We start from the raw sequence: 17,663 nt of genomic DNA, 5'->3' as shown, positions 1-17,663 counted from the left end.
CGGTGGGTGGAGCCAGCGTGACCTTGGTCACTCTCTTTCCGAGACAGCCCCGGGGGTGGGACTCGCCGTCTCTATGGAGACCGAGAAACAGGGGATAATACAGCGGAGCCGCCGGGGCTGCAGTCCTGCCCCGGAGCCGGCAGGGAGCGGAGCTGCGGAGCCGCCTGGTCTCCCGCGTCCGTGGGTCCATTCTTGAGTCCTTCTGTCCATCGAACGCGCTCTGCTGGAGCAGCCACAAGGTAGAAGTCGGTAGGAAACCCGGGCGCCGACCACCCTAATCAGTATCCTGCACGATAAGGAAGGGGTGGGGGTGGGAGCGGCCTGGAAGGGGTCCCAACCCCGGATGGTACGGAGATGAGGACGCCAGCTGAGCGGCCCTACCCTGGGCCCAAGCGTTCCACCCCCACCCCCACCTCCTTGTCCGGCTGATTGATGACTCCAGCTGTCCCAGCGGGAGCAAGCGGGTGGCCCTAGTTCACGGGTGTGGCCGCTCCATCCATGGCCTGCAGACCCCTGGGACTTACAGCCTGCGACCTGGCTTCACCTGATAAGCTCCAAGATTACCAAGAATCCATCTTCCCACAGAGCACTGGATTCAGGATACTGCCAGTCTCCTGGGACAAGCATCCTGTGGCACGAAAGCTCCCCTAGACTTTACCCTCTGTGAACCAAGTGCTGGGTCTCTGGGTCCCTGGTGGGAGTTTGCAGTGTAGGGAGAGGGTAGTGCAGTGTGGACTGGGGTCGTGGGCCCACAGTCACTGCAATGGAGGATCTGTAGGTGCTCCCAGTCCCGGAAACTGCAATTTAGGAATGGGTGATTATGGTCACTGACCAGCGGTAGTGGAAGAGGGGCAGTCAAGCAGAGGCCCAGGCCCAGGTCACTGGAAGCTATGTATAAAAGGCAGAGGTAGAAGATGGTTGCTGAAGACATGACAGAGTGTGGTCAGGAGGCTGTAGTGGTGCTTAGGGGTTTCTCAGCACAGGGTGGTCTCTACCTAGTACCTGGGAATCGTGACATGTGAGTGTGTATGGACATGGGGCCTTCAGTGCAGGACTGAGTGTGGGTGTGAGGGTATGAGGGTGTGGTCAGGGCTGTGAACAGTGGATGGAGGCCGCTGCAGTGCAGGGCTGAGGGTGTGGCCAGGGGACTGCAGTGGGGGCGTGGAGGGACCCTCCAGTGCAGGGCTGAGGGTGTGGCCAGGGGGCCGCAGTAGGGGCGTGGAGGGACCCTCCAGTGCAGGGCTGAGGGTGTGGCCATGGGACTGCAGTGGGGGCGTGGAGGGACCCTCCAGTGCAGGGCTGAGGGTGTGGCCAGGGGGCCGCAGTAGGGGCGTGGAGGGACCCTCCAGTGCAGGGCTGAGGGTGTGGCCACGGGACTGCAGTGCGGGCGTGGAGGGACCCTCCAGTGCAGGGCTGAGGGTGTGGTCAGGGGACTGCAGTGCGGGCGTGGAGGGACCCTCCAGTGCAGGGCTGAGGGTGTGGCCACGGGACTGCAGTGGGGGCGTGGAGGGACCCTCCAGTGCAGGGCTGAGGGTGTGGTCAGGGGACTGCAGTGGGGGCGTGGAGGGACCCTCCAGTGCAGGGCTGAGGGTGTGGCCACGGGACTGCAGTGGGGGCGTGGAGGGACCCTCCAGTGCAGGGCTGAGGGTGTGGCCAGGGGGCTGCAGTGGGGGCGTGGAGGGACCCTCCAGTGCAGGGCTGAGGGTGTGGCCAGGGGGCTGTAGTAGGGGCGTGGAGAGACCCTCCAGTGCAGGGCTGAGGGTGTGGCCAGGGGACTGCAGTGCGGGCGTGGAGGGACCCTCCAGTGCAGGGCTGAGGGCATTATTGAGGGAGTCTTAGTACAGGGCTGTTAGTTCGTGTTGGTGGTAGATGCTGAGGGAGTGAATGATCCAGGCCCTCCGTCTCAGCACTGTGGGTGTGGTCAGGAGATTGCAGGGGGTTGGGGGGGGCACTTCAGTGCAGGGCTGAGGGTGTGGCCAGGGGGAATGAGGCTGAGGATATGGAGGGCCAGGTGCTACAGCTGTAGAAGTGAGGACTGGTGTGGGGGAGCTCGGTGTGGCCACGGGGCCTCCATGGAGGGCTGAAGGCATTGGGGACGTGTGCTTTGGTGCAAGGCGGAGGTGTGGGGATCGCAGGGCCAAGGCCACAGCCCCACTCACCAACATGCCTCTGGGGGCTCGTAACTCTACAACCCCCACCCTAGGCGAGCCCTCCAATCTCCTGCTCCTCTTCAACTCCACACACTGTGAGGTTACAGCCCCAATGGATGGCAAGGGGCCAGGAAGCCACGGTTGTGCCCCAGGCACTGGGAGTGTTGGTGTGCCCCACCCCTGGGCCCCTGTTGGCCAGCCCAGCCCAGCCCAGCAGCACTGGGAGCTTCTCCCTGAGCCGCCCTCACACCATCCTGCCCTTAGCAACATTCTCCAAGCAGCACCACCCTCCCTTAGCAACCGTCTCCAGGCTTCACAAACTGTGGCCAGGCCAGCCCCAGGCTCCCGCTCCCATCATGTTTTTGTTTAACAGCAAATAGTAACAAGGCCCTGGCTGAGCCAGCTGCTCCCCTGCCTAGGGCAGGCACCCCTGCCTGTGCTCTGGCTCCTTCCTCAGCCTGGGCGGGGTCTTGCTGGGTTCTCATGACCCTGACAAAGACAGTCCTTACTAAATACCTGCCCAACTAGCAGCCTAGCCTGGCCCAGACCCAGCTTGGCATGGAACTCGCAGGGAGGGAGGCCGGTTCTGCCACCCTCATTTCCACCCAAGCAGGCCTTGTGCCAGAGCCAGACAAAGCCATGGTCCCAGCTGCTACCCTCACAGTCTTTCTGGACAGTGCCACTCTGTTCCCAGCCTGGTGTGAGCATCATGATTTCAGCTTCTGAACTCCACTCCAAGCCAGGGCTGCCATTAAGCAACAGGATTTTCCTCTTGGGGCTCTTCCTCGGGGCTCGGGGGTCCAGGGAAACACTGAGTGCTGGCCCCTCTCCCCAGGCAGTTCCAGCTCCAGCTCTGAGGGTATGTTGCCTAAGTGCCCACAACTCAGAACTTGCAGGTTTCGAGGTAGAGGCACTGATGTTCTGTGCCTTGGGGCGGGGAGGGGCAGCTTGGCTGGACGTGACTTACGTGGGTCCCTACAGGGTGGCATGGCAACGAGCACGGATGTGGCTGGGCTGGAAGAGAGCTTTCGCAAGTTTGCCATCCATGGTGACCCCAAGGCCAGTGGGCAAGAGATGCATGGCAAGAACTGGGCCAAGCTGTGCAAAGACTGCAAAGTGACGGACGGAAAGGCCGTGACAGCGACGGATGTTGACATAGTCTTCTCCAAAGTCAAGTGAGCCTCAGGCTGTCCCTGCTTCTGATGTTCCCAGAAGGTGGAGAATTGGGGGGGCTGGAAGCAGGGAGGACATGGAGAGGGGTGGAACTCATGGTACCCACATACTGGCAGGGGGAAGTCTGCTCGGGTCATCAACTACGAGGAGTTCAAGAAGGCCCTAGAGGAGCTGGCGACCAAGAGGTTCAAGGGGAAGAGCAAGGAGGAGGCCTTCGATGCCATCTGCCAGCTGATAGCAGGCAAGGAGCCCGCCAATGTGGGAGTCACCGTAAGTGCCCTGCTCGGCTCCGGTAGCTGCTGAGGGGGATGTGGGGAACCTCAGCTGGGGGTGGGCTGGGCTGTGCCCCCTAACCAGCTACTCCTGGGGGAACTCTGTCCAAACAGAAAGCAAAAGCAGTGGGGGCTGTGGAACGGCTGACCGACACCAGCAAGTATACTGGCTCCCACAAGGAGCGCTTCGACGAGAGCGGCAAGGGCAAGGGCATTGCTGGGCGTCAGGACATCCTGGATGACAGCGGCTATGTGAGTGCCTACAAGCATGCAGGCACCTATGATACCAAGGTGAAGAAGTGAGGCCTGAGAAGGCCCCCAGCGCGGCTGCCCCCACCAGAGGCTCAGGCCTGGGCCTGAGGGGCATGTGGAGCAAGAGAGCCCAGTCCCCTCCCTGCTGGACCTGCCACCCAGAGCTTCCTGCCCCGCCCCACGGGGCCAGTCCACCAGGCCTCTGACCCAGACTGCTCTGCATTCCCCTTCCCCTTCCTCTTTTCTCCACGACTTCTGCCACTCTGAGGAGAATCTGTGCCTATGGCCTCACGGCTCTAACCTAGCCCCAGGCATGGCTAACCCTTGCCTGCTTGCCTCGTATTTAAGCTGCTGCTCTGGCCAAGTGCCTAATTCTTACCCAGACCTCAATAAAGACACCTTTTGTATCAATATGGCCTGGTCAGGTATATGATGACGGGTATAATGACATTCACAGTCCTCCGTGTCATCACCTCCCTGTGTGTCACACTGCTGATCCTTCCACGGGCAGCCCTGCCCAGAAGAAATACCTGTCCCTTCCCTCAGCACAGAGCCTGAGGATGCGCTTTAGGGAAATCCAAAGCCTTCCCCTTCGCCTGACCCAGAGCTCTCATATCACAGCTCACCTTCCTGCGGTTAGGGCCTGTCGTGGCCTCGCCACTCTCACAGCAGGAGGAGGGATGAGACAGCAGATTTGGCCTGGGCTAAATGTTGGCAGAGGCCCAGTGCCAGGCCTCAGGCTCTCAGCCTGCTGACAGGCCCACACTCCAGGGGTCTACCCAATGAGTCATTTTGGGCTCCAGCTCAGAATATCAGAAAATGTAGGACCAGGAAGAACCTTAGAGAGTAGAGAGTCCAACACCCTAATTTTACAACTGAGAAAACTGAGGCCCGAAGAGTTTAGGGGCTTCTGTAGAATAGAGGCCAGAACCATGCCTCTTGCCTCCCAGGCCAAGCTCTTTTTTTTTTTTTAAATAAAGTTTCCTCCCCCTTTCCTTCGCCTCCCCCCCCCCCCACTCCAGTTCAAGCCGTTGTTTCTCAGTCTGGTTGTGTAGGACCCAGCTCCCTGGCCCAGCTGGTATTAGGAGACTTGCGCTCCCCCTGGCTGAGTCAGTCGGTCACCAGTTGTCGGTCGGCCACTCACAGCAGCTCACAGCAGCTCTCGGCTGCCGGCCACTCATGCTGGCCACTGGTCACTCATGGCAGCACACGTTAGCCCTCGGCAGCTCACACCAACCTCTGGCTGCTCACAGCAGCCCAGCTCCAGGGAGAGCTGTTGTTCACACTCTTAGCTGTAGAGGGCGCAGCTCACTGGCCCATGTGGGAATCAAACCGGTCGGCGCGCAGCGCTCCAACCACCTGAGCCACCCGGCCGGCCTATCCAGGCTCTTTCTAACACAGCAAGCTCCAACATAATTTCCAAAAATGGGACTGGATGAGCCTGGCACCCAACACCAGCATTTGGCAGGTGAGCATGGCGTCCAACAGTGAGGTGGTCTCTCCATGCTGATTCCCTCTCACCTGTTCAACATCCCAGGTTGGGAGGAGGGTGGGGAGGCCTGAGGACTCCTGAGAGTTTCCAGATTAACTTCTTCTCCTCTCTGAGGTCCTGGGTGTTAGGACAGAGCTATTCCCAAGCCCAAGGCTTTAGGGCCAAGTCTCCTTCCTACCTGCTGACAAACAGGCTGGATGGGACTGAGGGCCTTCTCAATAGAGGACAGCTCCCAAGGGTGCTAGAAAAGGCTTAAAGGCACATGCTCACAAACACCTCCTTGCCCAACCCTGTTAACAAGGCAAAGTGGTGCAACTGCTTAGTCCCTCATCCCCACCGGCTGTTCGCGGCTGTTCCTGCCCCAGGTGGACCCAGAGTCCCTTGAGCCCAAGTTCTCTTAGTAGTGTGGGTATAGAGGAATAGTCCGGCTTGGAACAGGGATGCTGGCGAGGTGAGGTGGAAATTAGAGGGTGGAAAACCAACACCTGAGCACAACAAAGTCTTGCCTAACAGCTGACGGCTGTAGGCTCCTCCCGCGTTGGCTAACCAGGTATGCTGCACTTCCCAGGGAAGAGTCTCAGAGAGCTCTACCTCTCCCACCAGTAAGTAGGAGGAGGAATGATTCCTCCAGCCTTGGGGAATTTGTTTGATTTGTGAGCTTACTTAAAAAAGCACAATAGGAGTGAAACACAAATCCTGGCTTTCACTTGCTAAAATATCCTCATAATGAAAAGAATTTAACTGGATTGCAAATTGGTCCAGGCTATTAAGCGATTAAGCTGCAGGTGAGAGTACCAGCCAATGTGTAGGGGTGCTGCCGCTGGACCCCACCTGTAACTGGCAGTGTGGCTTGAGGAACCCAGAGAAAGAACTGGCTGAGCCCTGAAACCACCTTAGGAATGAAGCCCCCTTTTCTTCTTGAAAAGTGGTCCTGAAGCCTGAGGGAAATCAAGGCCCACCCAGAGCCACGAAGACCCTTAAAGACCAATGGGTCTACTACTAACAGAGCCTGGTACAAGGCAGCGACTGACCAAAAAGTGCACTTCAGGCCTTCAGTGATCACTGCTCCACCCTAAAGCCTCCTGATGGTGGAAAGTTTGGGGTACTCTTGCTAGCAAAGCCAGGTGGGCAAGGAAGAGCAGCTAGGGTCTGTAGGATGGAGCTATTAAAACCCTCTATGTGAAGCTGATGGGAAGGTCAGATCTGTCAGAGTGGTTCTGCCCCTCCCCCGTGCACAACTTCCCTGAGGACCCAGCTCTGTTTCCTTCTTTCTCCCAATAGTGCCAGGCTTAGAGTGAGGAATTCCCCCACTTGTTTTCTACTTGCTTCAGGAGCCTTCTTCCTTCCATGTTGAGCCCACGTAGCCCCAAAGGACAACAATTCTTTGGCCCTTCCCTTGACACTCCCAATTCCCTGCCCCTGCCCTCTGAACCAAGGCCACACAAGGAAAATGAAAAACATAGTCAACTTCCCCAGGAGGGGCCAGCAATCCTAGAGAGGTGCCTGGCGTGCCTCTTTCAGCAATAATACAAAATAGGGTGGAAGGTGACTCAGTCTGGGTCAGGCTCTTTGCTCCTTCTTAGAGGTGCCCTGAATAGGTTCTGGGGCTGGCAGATGTCTATAGGGGAAGGAAGGGAGGGCTGGGCTTGTAGAAAGAAGTGTGTTATTCCCACCCACCTACCCCCAAACTATCTGTCTAGTAAATTTGCCTGTGTACTGGGCTAAGACCCTGAAATATGACAATTCAGGGCTGCAAGGTTACTGGCTGAGGCTGCCCTACCTGGGCAAGGCTTAGGCTCTCTGGGTAACAGTCCAGGAAAGTGGTGGTGTTCTGTTCTTACTGATATTTCCAAAGAGGAAGAGCTCACTCGAGCTCCCTCAGAGCCTTGCAGCTCCTCTGTACATGCTCCTTTTGGGAACCCACATAAAATCCAGCCATCTGTGGATTTGACTTATTACTTAGAAATGTGTGGTCTTGGCTGTGATCTTAATGTCTCACTATTATGGCAATAGCTCTCCTGCACTGCATAGCACCTGGGTCAGGGGAGCAAATAAGCCTAATCTTTCTGTGTGCTTCTCTCTGACATGTCCCTGAAGATGACAGAAGCACAACATGGCACTGGGCCAGCAGTCCTTCACCCTCTACACACCCTCTGGCAACATTAGGTCAGAGCGACTCTGCCCCTCTTGGACACAACTTCCCTGAGGACTCATTAGCTACCTGGGCGACGCTGAAGCAAAAACATACCTAGAGCCACTTTCATGATCTTTTCCCACCGCTTTTTAAAATGCCTGATCAATCAGGATTAAAAGAAAGATTGTGCCTCTGTCTGAAATAGAGTACTAATGTATAAAGTGCATGCTGAGCCCCAAGTGAAAATCCAGAAGCCTCATCTGTGGTCTGGACTGCACGAGCCTTCTCTTTTATCTCCTCACTGGTCCTTCCCCACGCCACACAACTGTCAATCCATTCTTTTTTACAGGGAAAGCTTCTCAAACACAAATCTGCCACCCCTCTGCCTCCCCAATCTAAAATCTTTAAGGAGCCATGCCACCTAGTTCCTGCTTATCTCCTCTCAGCCCCTCAGTTCCCTGAAGGGACCATGTTCTTTCCCATTTCATGGCTTTTGCATATGTTTTTCTCTCTGCAGCTCTCCCCACTGCTTCTGCTCTCAGCCCTGTTTGCCTGGTAACCTTCTATTCAGTCGTCAGGTCTCAGCTGAAAGACCATTTCTTTAGGGAACATTTTCCTGACCCCACACCTACCAGGCTAGGACCCGTCCCCCAGTTATATACTCTCGTGGCACTATGACCCACATCTTCCTTGCCCAACAATCCCTCTAGGGGCTCAGGACTCTTCTACTCTGCACTCTTGGCAGGGGAAAGCTCTGCATCTCCTCTGCCTGCACCCATTCTACTCATTCTGCAAGCTTCCACTCAAATAACAAGTCCTCATTCATGTCTTTACCAATTCCTCAATCTCTCAATCTCTTTCTCTCTCTCTCTCTCTCTCTCTCTCTCTCTCTCTCTCTCTCTCTCTCTCTCTCTCTCTTTCTTTCTCTTTCTCCCTGCCTCTTTCTCTTTCCAAGACATCTTTAGGTTTCTGTTTAGACCTGTTTTGTACCAATGCCAAAGTTTAAACTCCATCACACGAGTTTTTGCTTTCCTTCCCAACTATATCTGCAGGGCAGACACTAGACATTGTCACCTTTTCACTGTGGTGGGAGAAAACTCAAAACATGTTTGATAAAACAATCCATATGGATTCTCTGAAATTTCTTCTAAAACAGAAGACACCTACACAGTTTCAAATGACACTCTGGAAAAATGTCTAGTGTTTTTTTTTTTTCCCTTTTCGATATTTTCAGCCAAATGTTTCTATGTGATATGATACTAGGACTAAGCGTCAACTATTTCTGTGGGCAGAAGGAAAGAATGACTTGATGGGAGAAGATAAAAAAGAGAAATAAAGAGAAGGACCAGTACAATGTAATCAGAATGACTTTTTCTTAATCTTGTGGGTAAATACCACAATCCTGGTGGCAATGGCATTGAGAGCCCCCTGTGGCTGAGAGGCAAGTTGCAGAGAAGGGTTCCAGTGCTAGTTCCATAAACTAGGCTCTGGGACAGAGTCTGAGACACTCTGTATTACATACTGACCCGTGTCATGTGCCACTGGTGAGGAGGAAGACAGTGAGCTTTTCCCAAAGGGTGACGATCTCCCCAAATGATTACTCTTCTCAGGAGGCAGGAGAGCTTTCCCAGAATAACCTTTTTGCTCTTTGTTCAGCTGCTGCAGCAGATACTCATTAGTGACCACCAGGGATCTGAGGCACGGGGGAAAAGGCAGCCATGAAATCATAAAAGCAAAGTGGATGACATTCAGACCTGAAATGTTTGCTAAAGACAAATGTAAAATCAAGTAACATCTTTAAATAGAAAGAACTGTCTGATTTATGAGCGGGTTGTTTTAAAAGCAGCCTGACAGTTTCTTTCTTCATTACAATTCTGTTTTAATATGTTCCAGACTGACTGTAGCAGTAACATAATTCACATTTTATGTAATGATTGTTCTATTATTTCCAAAGCAGTTTTATGAGGAGGTAATAGAAGCACTGGGAGATTGGCACCTGACCAGGCCTCCAATTTCTATCTCCAGATCTTAACTTCTACTTCTAGTTATCCTGCCTCTTGGACTCTGTATTACTTGTAATGGTAAAAGCCGACAGAGACTGGCAAAAAAAAAAAAAAAAAAAAAAAGAAGATGCACGCACAATGCTATCCATTGCAGCACTATATGTAACAGCAACATACTGTCAATCTAACTGTTTATCAACAGAGGACGGATTAAATAAACACACAGTGGAGTCCTATGCAGCTATAAAAAGGAATGAGAACTCTACATACCAGTGGGAACTGATTGTTAAGATAAAATGTTAAAGTACCATGAAGCCTCGTTTTATATAATGGAGGGGAATACAAATACACACCCACACCTTCATTGGAAGGCTAGTGGGAGGGAAGGGAAGGATGGAGGAGATAGTTAAGGAAGATAGATTTGTCTGAATTTATCTCATTTTATAGATTTGACTTTGGGACGTACATGTTTTACATAATTATAAAACAAAATTAGATCAAAGTAATAAAAAATTCCTCATGAATCAAAACCATATTGAACCTGTATATGGAATTGATGGTTTAACAATACAGAGAAGAATTATTTCAAGTCACTTTAACATATAGCAATTTGACCGTATATCACTGAAGAGATATACCCTACTGTTCTCAAAGTGTGGTCCCAGGACCAACTGCAACAGTATCATGCGGAAACTTATTAGAAATGCAAATTCTCATTTCCCAACCCAGACCTGCTGAATCAGAAATCTGGCGGTGGGGCCCAGCAATCTGCGTTTCCACAGGTCTTTCAGGAGATTCTGATGCTCACCCGAGTTTGAGAACCAGGACTTTATGCTACTTGCTCCACTTCTGTATGTTTCAAATAATTACAATGAAAAGTTAAAAAAAATTAAAAAGCCATCCAAAATGGGCCTGGGTCTAATCCTCTGAATACAAAGTTATTCCAAGAAAAATCAGGAAGTGAAGTTTGGGGCTAACGGCTTGGAGACACGGTTCTTATATTTAAAATTCATGGAAAGTCCTAGTACAGGTGTTTGGCAAATCAAAATGTCCAAGGCTTCTCTAAATGTACCAATAGTCTTGAGGCCTTTTCTGATTGGTCTGGCCTGCATCCCAAGGATACTGTTCTTTGAAGAGGCTGATGCTATTGAGCTCCTCTGAAGAGGACATGTACATTAGAGTCTTTCCCTATCATTCTCTCCCAGTGCTCAACGTATCTTGTTTGACCAATAGCAGGCAGGCATTTTCCAGAAGAGCCAGATGACTGATTTTAGGGGCACACAGTGACCAAGAAAAGCTAGCTGACTCCAACAAGGGTCCTGTTGGATCCAGAGAGAAACTGTTTATTATTGAGGTGTTGCAACCCACCAATTCCAGCAAAGACATTTAATCTCTGGTGTGTCCTGGAAAGCAGTACTTTGATTCCTGAGCTAACTGGCCTACATACAAGTGGTTTACACACAATATGGAGTCAATTTGAAAAGTATACAGATATTACCTTGCCAGTAAAACAAAGGAGTAAAGGAAAACAAGCATTTGCTTCCAGAAGCCAGCTAGATAGATCCACTCTTACCTCTGACTTTCATGGAGAAGGGCCACTGTCTCCTCCAACTTTTTCAGCTGGGCTAGCTCCTGGTTCAGGCAAGCCATCTGCATGTTCAACTGTTGGTTTTTGCGCAGAAGATCATCTGCAAAGAATACAATAGCCAGGGGTGAGCAGGATTCCAAGCAGCTAGTCTTTGAGCAAAGCTTAAATAGTTAGGTGGACATCTTGAAGTTTTGGGAGCTCCCACTGCACCCGCCTCCACACTCCATTCACCATCCCCTCCCTTTGAGACAGCACATATGTGGCAAGAATATGGGATTTAACAACAAACAGATTGGACTTAAAGTTCAACCACGTAATATCATACATGTTAGTTCATTGTTCTGAGGTTCACTAAAGCTAAGAACCCTGCCCCATAGCACTATTAGGAAGATTGAGATGGCTGTCCTCACTTAGCATAGGAGGTCAACAAATATTAGGTCTCTGTAGTCTCCATTTTGGTTTATGAATGTATGTCCTTCACTCCCTGTGGAGTATGTGAGAACATCTAGAACTGTGTCAGGTATATAGTAATAACTCAATGTCAACGAGTGCTTGCAGAAACTGAATTTGTAACAAAGACACGCATACCTAGCTCCCCAAATGTTACCACAGCCTGCAATAATGAGGTAGGTAATAGCCCGGGAATGCTGGTCCTAAGAAATCAGTACTTCTTTAATTTTCATATGCTTACTGATCACCTAGGGATCTTGCTAAAAAACGAACTCTGATTCAGTAGGTCTGAGGTGTGGCCCAATACTCTACATGCCGAACAAGCTCCCAGGTGTTGCTAATGTTGCTGATCTGTGGATCACACTTTGAGTAGCAAGGTTCTAGAAGGTGGAAAATAGGGCTGCAACAGCTGCATTTATCACCAGAGCCAAAATCCAGTACTGGGCCTCATGGCTGATTGAAAGTAGGTATCTAGTGAACAAACAACGACCTGTTTTCATAGTGGGTAAGTGGAGATGCCTTGATTATTCAGGCTTATAAAATCAGATTGTGATGAGACTGAACTCTGAAAATTCAGTGCTGACTTCCATATCAAGTTCCTCATGTAAATCAAAACGCCCATAATGTTTGCTTAGTTTTGGGTCGCTGAGTCAGAGGTTTAAAATCAAGGGTAGACGTTAATCTAAAATACTGGCCTAAACTATCAGGGGGGCCAAAAAAACGTATACACATGACTTGTATTCATCTTTTGTTATCAGTATATATGGAGTATTACAATTTTAACACAGTTTTCCTTTCTTAAAATGTGGATACATTTTTTCGCACACTGTATATGTTAATAATAAAGTAGTACAAATCAAAACTTCAACGGGATATTATTTTTCACTTACAACCATGTTAAAAATTTAAAAAATTACCCAGTTTGGGCAAGGTTGTAGTGAAAAGGGCATTCAAATACACTCACTGCTGATGTGAGTGTAAATGGAAAAACCTTTATTTAAAGGGAGAAATTTGGCAATGTGTAACAAAAGCTTCAAAAATGTCCACGTCTTTTGACCCACTAATTCTACTTCTAGGAATATCTCCTAGGAAAATAGTCTGAAATATACACAAAGACTTATGTACATAGATATTAACAGCCGCATTATTTATCACAGTATAAATATTAGGATTCTCAGTCCCACCAGAAGGGAAGAAAGACAGTCTCAGAAAAGCATTTTCACTCTAGGGTCTTTGCTTACATTTCAGGTCATTTGAATGTTTGGAAATTCCTTAAAATTATTTATGTTATAAATAATGGCAGCTTTATTTATAATAGCTAACATTAAAAACAATTATATAGAGGACCAGATAGATAAATATGGTATATTCGTGTGACATTATAGGAAATGCCTGTACTATTAATATTAAATTAATAACATTAGTATGTGGAAATCAGATTATTGATTGCTTAAGGTAGAGAGTGGGTGAAACTGACTGCACAAGGGTCTGAAGGAACTTTCTGGAGTAACAGAAATGTTCTATATTTTGATTGAGATGGAATTAAATGAATGTATATATTTGTCAAAACTTAAAATGTGTGCATTTTGTTGTATGTAAATTATTTTTTAAAAAATTAGGACACAAATTTTAATTTTGAGTTAAAAATACATGTATAGGAATATGGTTAAAGAAAATATACCAGAAACACTAATGGTAGTTATTGCTGGGTAGTGGGGTTTTATTTTCCTGTGTTTTTCAAACTTTCTATAAAGAACCCAATCTTTTGCTATAAACAGAAAAAAGTGTCATTTTCAAAAACAACAACATTTGTATTTGCTTTTCACCTGCCTTACTACTCTCTGAGGCAAGATGATTGTTTCCGTATAGGAAGCTATGTTCATTCTAGAAGATGAAGCTTATTAAACAGGTCATCTGTAAACAAACAATTGTCTTGGGACACATCACACGTTCCTTTCCTGAACTTACCATAAGTGTGGGACTGGGACTGGTGCCCACTCACATTTGAAGTGACAGCACCTTCTTCCAACTGCTGGACTTTTTCTGACAAAATGAGGTTTTCTTCCAGCACTCTGACCAGTTTTTGCTTCAAACTTTCCTTTAGATCAGTGAACAAAATACAAACACATTAAGAATCTAAAATTCTGAAGAGTGCTTTTAGAAGGCTGAAAGAATCTCTCCTCTGCTTAGTGATATACTGAATGGAAGTCAACATCTCTCTTTCTCACTAGAATTTTAATTCATCGGTAAACATAGCTCAAGTGCAGCAAACAAATTTATCACACGGAGTTGCTATCTTTCCTGTGAATTATCTACTACCCTTGCAGAACAAGTGGTTGTTTTGACAAGTGGCCAGCATTCTGAGTCACCTATCTAAAGTTTCTGCAAACTGAACTTGATATTTAAAAGCCTCTAATGTTAAGAAAAGGGGAAAAAAGCCTTACGGATATGAGTCTCTTCTTCCTCTCCCAGAGCCAATAGCCTGATGCGCCAGGACTGGCCCCGGGCTCAGGGCTCTCTGCTCCATCAGAAGGGAGGAAAGACAATCCCAGAGACATCTACCTCCCCTCATCAGAGTCCAGCCACAACCTTCAAGAACATGATCCGAAACATTTTCACTCTAGGGTCTTTTTTTTTTTTCTTTTTTCTTTTTCCATTTCAAGTCTTTCTTTAGCATTTTTGGATGAAGGCTAGGATTAAGGAATCACCCCTTTAGAAGCTCTGAGTTGCCCCTGTCCTGGCAAGTTCTGTTTTCCTGATTTGCCCAGACTGACTTTTCTGTATTTTGGTTTGGGAACATCTAACTGTTCATGGTGATGATGACCTTTATGGCACAGAGCTGTTCTAGTCTTGCTGCTCTGTCCTTTTCTAGTGAAGGAAGAGTAGGAAAGGAAGAGGAGAGAGGCATACCATGTCAGTAGGGACCACCTGCCCAGCCTCCTTCAGTTCCATCTCCCTCCTGCGGAAGGCTTTTGACGTGTCTTCCGGATGTGAACGACACCACTGCTGAGAAGGAGCAGGGACTACCAAAGTCAGAAGCAAATCTCGGGCAGGACCTGCCAAAAATTCAGGTTGGGCACACAGGCCAATTTTAAAAGCTAAAGCACAGAATTCCTAGTCAATAACCACCAGCTCTTTCAGGACAAACAAGGTAATCTAATATGTCTTTTTAACAAGAATTTAGTAAGTGGATGTAAAGGATGTTTCACGATGGACCAGAAATTATATCCCACAGCCTCTGTGGAAAAACAACAGCAAACCCTTGTGAATGTGTGATCTGCGCTATTTTCTACTCGCTAAGGAATGGCTCCTGGGGATAATTTCCTACAAAATGAGAACAAAGGGTCAATGTGGGAAGGAAAGTAATTTGGTTAAGACTTCTTCTCCTGTATGTCCCTTTAGGGAAAAAAAAAGTTAAGCCCCAACAACTCTAAAGTTTCTAGTTTTTACTTAAACTTTTTTCCACCACCAAACGCTCCTTGAATTCTTCTCCCATTAAACAACAAATAAACACATGGGGAAAACGTTTGCAAAATCGTTTCCCCCCAAGTTCCTAAAAAAAGAAGCACTGAAAAACAGTCCAGGTCATTTAGCCATTTGAGTTTTTCAAATCATAACATTTCAACAGGCATTCAGAACTCTGATGATCAAACCCAATTTCTACTGTATTTATTATTGGCAATTTCCCAAGGATCATAAAATCCTTTTGTAATCATTAACACGACCATGCTGTGTTTTACATTATCTCATCACTCTACATACCTGTATTACCCAAAAACTACCAAAAAATAAGTCACAGGAAGAACAAAACAATTGGTACATGAGGGAAGAGTGCTGATAACTAAAACAAACAGGGAAGAAGAAGATCATGAGAAAAATGCAGATTTGTCAATTACTGTATTCTTGAGAAATGTGGTAAGGATCACGAGAACAGTTTTCCTTGCAGAGCAGAAGCAAGGTCAGAGCCCATCTCCTGGAACTCAGAAAGTACTCACCGAGAAACTTTTTGTTAAGGAGGAGGGAGCCGGAGCCGTGCCAGTGCTTATCCACAAGTTCCAGGAGCTGTCTGAGGACAGTGGCCACATGGGAGCTTCTGGCAGAGATCGGAGGACTGTGGTTTCCTGGCAAACCATGCAAACTGCCCAGGTCACTAGAGAGAGGCTCAAGAAAAAAAAACAAAGAAACCAACCATTTGTCATTCTTACACAATGAAGAAGTAAGAATTCAGACATTTAAAGTGTTAACATTAAAAAAAAAGAACGATGGTGTCATCTTTCAGTTTAGATTTGAATAGAATATTATTTATGTCCAAGGCAAATACAATAATATATTCAAAGATAATTTCAAAGGTAACAGCATCTTCTATCATAATTTTCTGTAGAGATTTTTAGAAGAAAACAAAAAATGTTTTGACACCTACATCCATGGCTCAATATATTATAATATGTGCTGTGTAATATGGAAAGATTAAACTGCAGAACATTTAAAAAAGTATTATATATCATGAAATGAAATGGGGAATAATTTAATAAAATAATAACTCATAATAAGCTTATATTCAGTATATTAATATATACTAAATATAAATATCCTACAACATTTTAGATGTTAACTGTTATTGTTGGACCCAGTGCCAATGATGTCTTTATTCAGTAAGAGCCTAATCATGCATACACATGTCTATATATTTATTTACTCATGTCTGAATGAATAAAAAACTATTCTGACTTTTACTTGACAGATCTATCTACACATCTTTTCTGTAGGGTCTTATGGACTTAAAGAAAGCTGATATATATTACAAACAGCCAAATTATTTCTCAGTCTTTGGTTCTCTTGATATAAAAAGCTACAGACGATTAATTAGCTAATGCTTCTATATCTGACAACTGTGAAGCAGAATACCAAAGACAGTGATATTTATGACTTGAGTCACACATGTGGCCTAGGATAGGGAAAGGCATTACAAATGGGATAAACATTTATTCAGCAGATCTGTACTAAGCACTAATCATACGCACTGAAAGTTCTGTATAAGGACTGTGAACATATGAAAAGGTAAAATATGAAGTCTTTAAGAAGTTAACAAACTGGGGAGAAAAGTCATAGAAAGTCTGGTTACACGGCAAGGCCACGTTAGAGGAACTTGTCAAAACTGAATATTTACTGTCACTGATTTGTCATGTATTGGTAATTCTATGTGCGTATCATGTAGCAACTTGGAAACATATATGCCTTTACGCATTTTCTTTCATTTATTACAATGCAGTAAGAGTTGGGGATAATTTTTCTAAACTTTGGAATAATTTTGTTAATTTTTATGAGTCTTAATCTTCAAGTTATGCCGCATGAAATTTTAAAATAAGTTTTTACCTGACTCTGGGTGGTGAACACACAACGGGATTTATAGACGATGTAATACAGAATTGTACACCTGAAATCTATGTAAATTTACTAACAATTGTCACCCCAATAAATTTAATAAAAAAAATAAGTTTTTACAATTTGTCTATGATTTTAAAGTCAGTTGGTAAAAAATAAATTTTCTAATCACAAATTCATGTTCAGTTTAATTTTGTGTATCATGAGATTATTTTTAATAACTTTTTAAATGCTCTTTTTAGCAATTTTCTGACATATCTTTCTACAAATTGAACAGTGTATTTCTTTTATATTTATATTCCTGCATCTCTTTGATAACTTTTCATATAAAGAAAAATAGTATTGAATAGAAAAAAATGGGAGTTTTTAAGATTGTTCAGAAAAGTGCATTGAAATTCTAATTGCTATTTTAATAGTATACATGAAATAGATAAAAAAATTTCCTAGAACATGTCATTAATAATAGCACCCCAAACAGCCTAAGTGTTACTTTGTAACTTTCACCCTAAATACATTAACACACAGTGCTCTTGTCTGGAAAAATAGGCATCCAGTGGCTGAAAATGGAAAAAAAGGGACCAAAAGCCAAAAAAATATTACAAGACTGCCCCCTTTGGTGCACAAAAATTATAACCACCTCTGAAGTTTTGAAAACTGAATAGAAAGTATTTAGAGTAAAAAAAAAAAAAAAAAAAAAAAGCAGAAGCAAAAATCAACCTTGTAAACCCATGCCAATGTGCAAAAAGATTTCCCACAACTGAAAAATA

The 17,663-nt window shown here is 46.5% G+C and overlaps 2 protein-coding genes across 3 annotated transcripts in view; one reads left to right on the top strand and one right to left on the bottom strand.

Moving 5' to 3' along the window:
* The first annotated feature begins 48 nt into the window (after positions 1-48).
* On the top strand, positions 49-4,260 carry TPPP3 (tubulin polymerization promoting protein family member 3). Of its 2 annotated transcripts, none has more exons than XM_081031821.1 (4): positions 49-239; positions 3,132-3,325; positions 3,440-3,593; positions 3,710-4,260. In XM_081031821.1, the coding sequence occupies exons 2-4, from the start codon at positions 3,138-3,140 to the stop codon at positions 3,896-3,898; spliced, it is 531 nt and encodes a 176-aa protein (XP_080887947.1). In that variant the 5' UTR covers positions 49-239; positions 3,132-3,137; the 3' UTR covers positions 3,899-4,260. The 2 variants fall into 2 exon arrangements, with proteins under 2 accessions (XP_080887947.1, XP_080887948.1); XM_081031822.1 differs by having other exon boundaries at positions 117-249.
* A 4,570-nt stretch (positions 4,261-8,830) lies between these two features.
* Positions 8,831-17,663, bottom strand: part of LRRC36 (leucine rich repeat containing 36) — a 46,504-nt gene continuing 37,671 nt past the window's right edge. The window contains exons 10-14 of the mRNA XM_081032881.1: positions 15,510-15,675; positions 14,425-14,570; positions 13,483-13,612; positions 11,050-11,164; positions 8,831-9,166 (exon numbers count right to left, since the gene is read on the bottom strand). Coding sequence (XP_080889007.1) covers positions 8,941-9,166; positions 11,050-11,164; positions 13,483-13,612; positions 14,425-14,570; positions 15,510-15,675 — 783 coding nt within the window. The 3' untranslated portion in view covers positions 8,831-8,940. The remainder of the gene's footprint in view (positions 9,167-11,049; positions 11,165-13,482; positions 13,613-14,424; positions 14,571-15,509; positions 15,676-17,663) is intronic.

The sequence above is a fragment of the Rhinolophus hipposideros genome (genome assembly GCF_964194185.1).
Source record: "Rhinolophus hipposideros genome assembly, chromosome: 21".
Lineage (NCBI taxonomy): Eukaryota > Metazoa > Chordata > Mammalia > Chiroptera > Rhinolophidae > Rhinolophus > Rhinolophus hipposideros.
The sequence above is the reverse complement of the archived record's forward strand: the minus strand, read 5'-3'. Positions and strand labels throughout refer to the sequence as shown.

What these genes read in the sequence shown, in the direction of transcription:
- TPPP3 (XM_081031821.1), top strand. Translation starts at nt 3,138, where the DNA reads ATGGCAACGAGCACGGATGTGGCTGGGCTGGAAGAGAGCTTTCGCAAG. An exon ending in ATAGTCTTCTCCAAAGTCAA is followed by an intron (nt 3,326 to 3,439) that starts GTGAGCCTCAGG and finishes ACATACTGGCAG; the next exon opens with GGGGAAGTCTGCTCGGGTCA. An exon ending in CCGCCAATGTGGGAGTCACC is followed by an intron (nt 3,594 to 3,709) that starts GTAAGTGCCCTG and finishes CTGTCCAAACAG; the next exon opens with AAAGCAAAAGCAGTGGGGGC.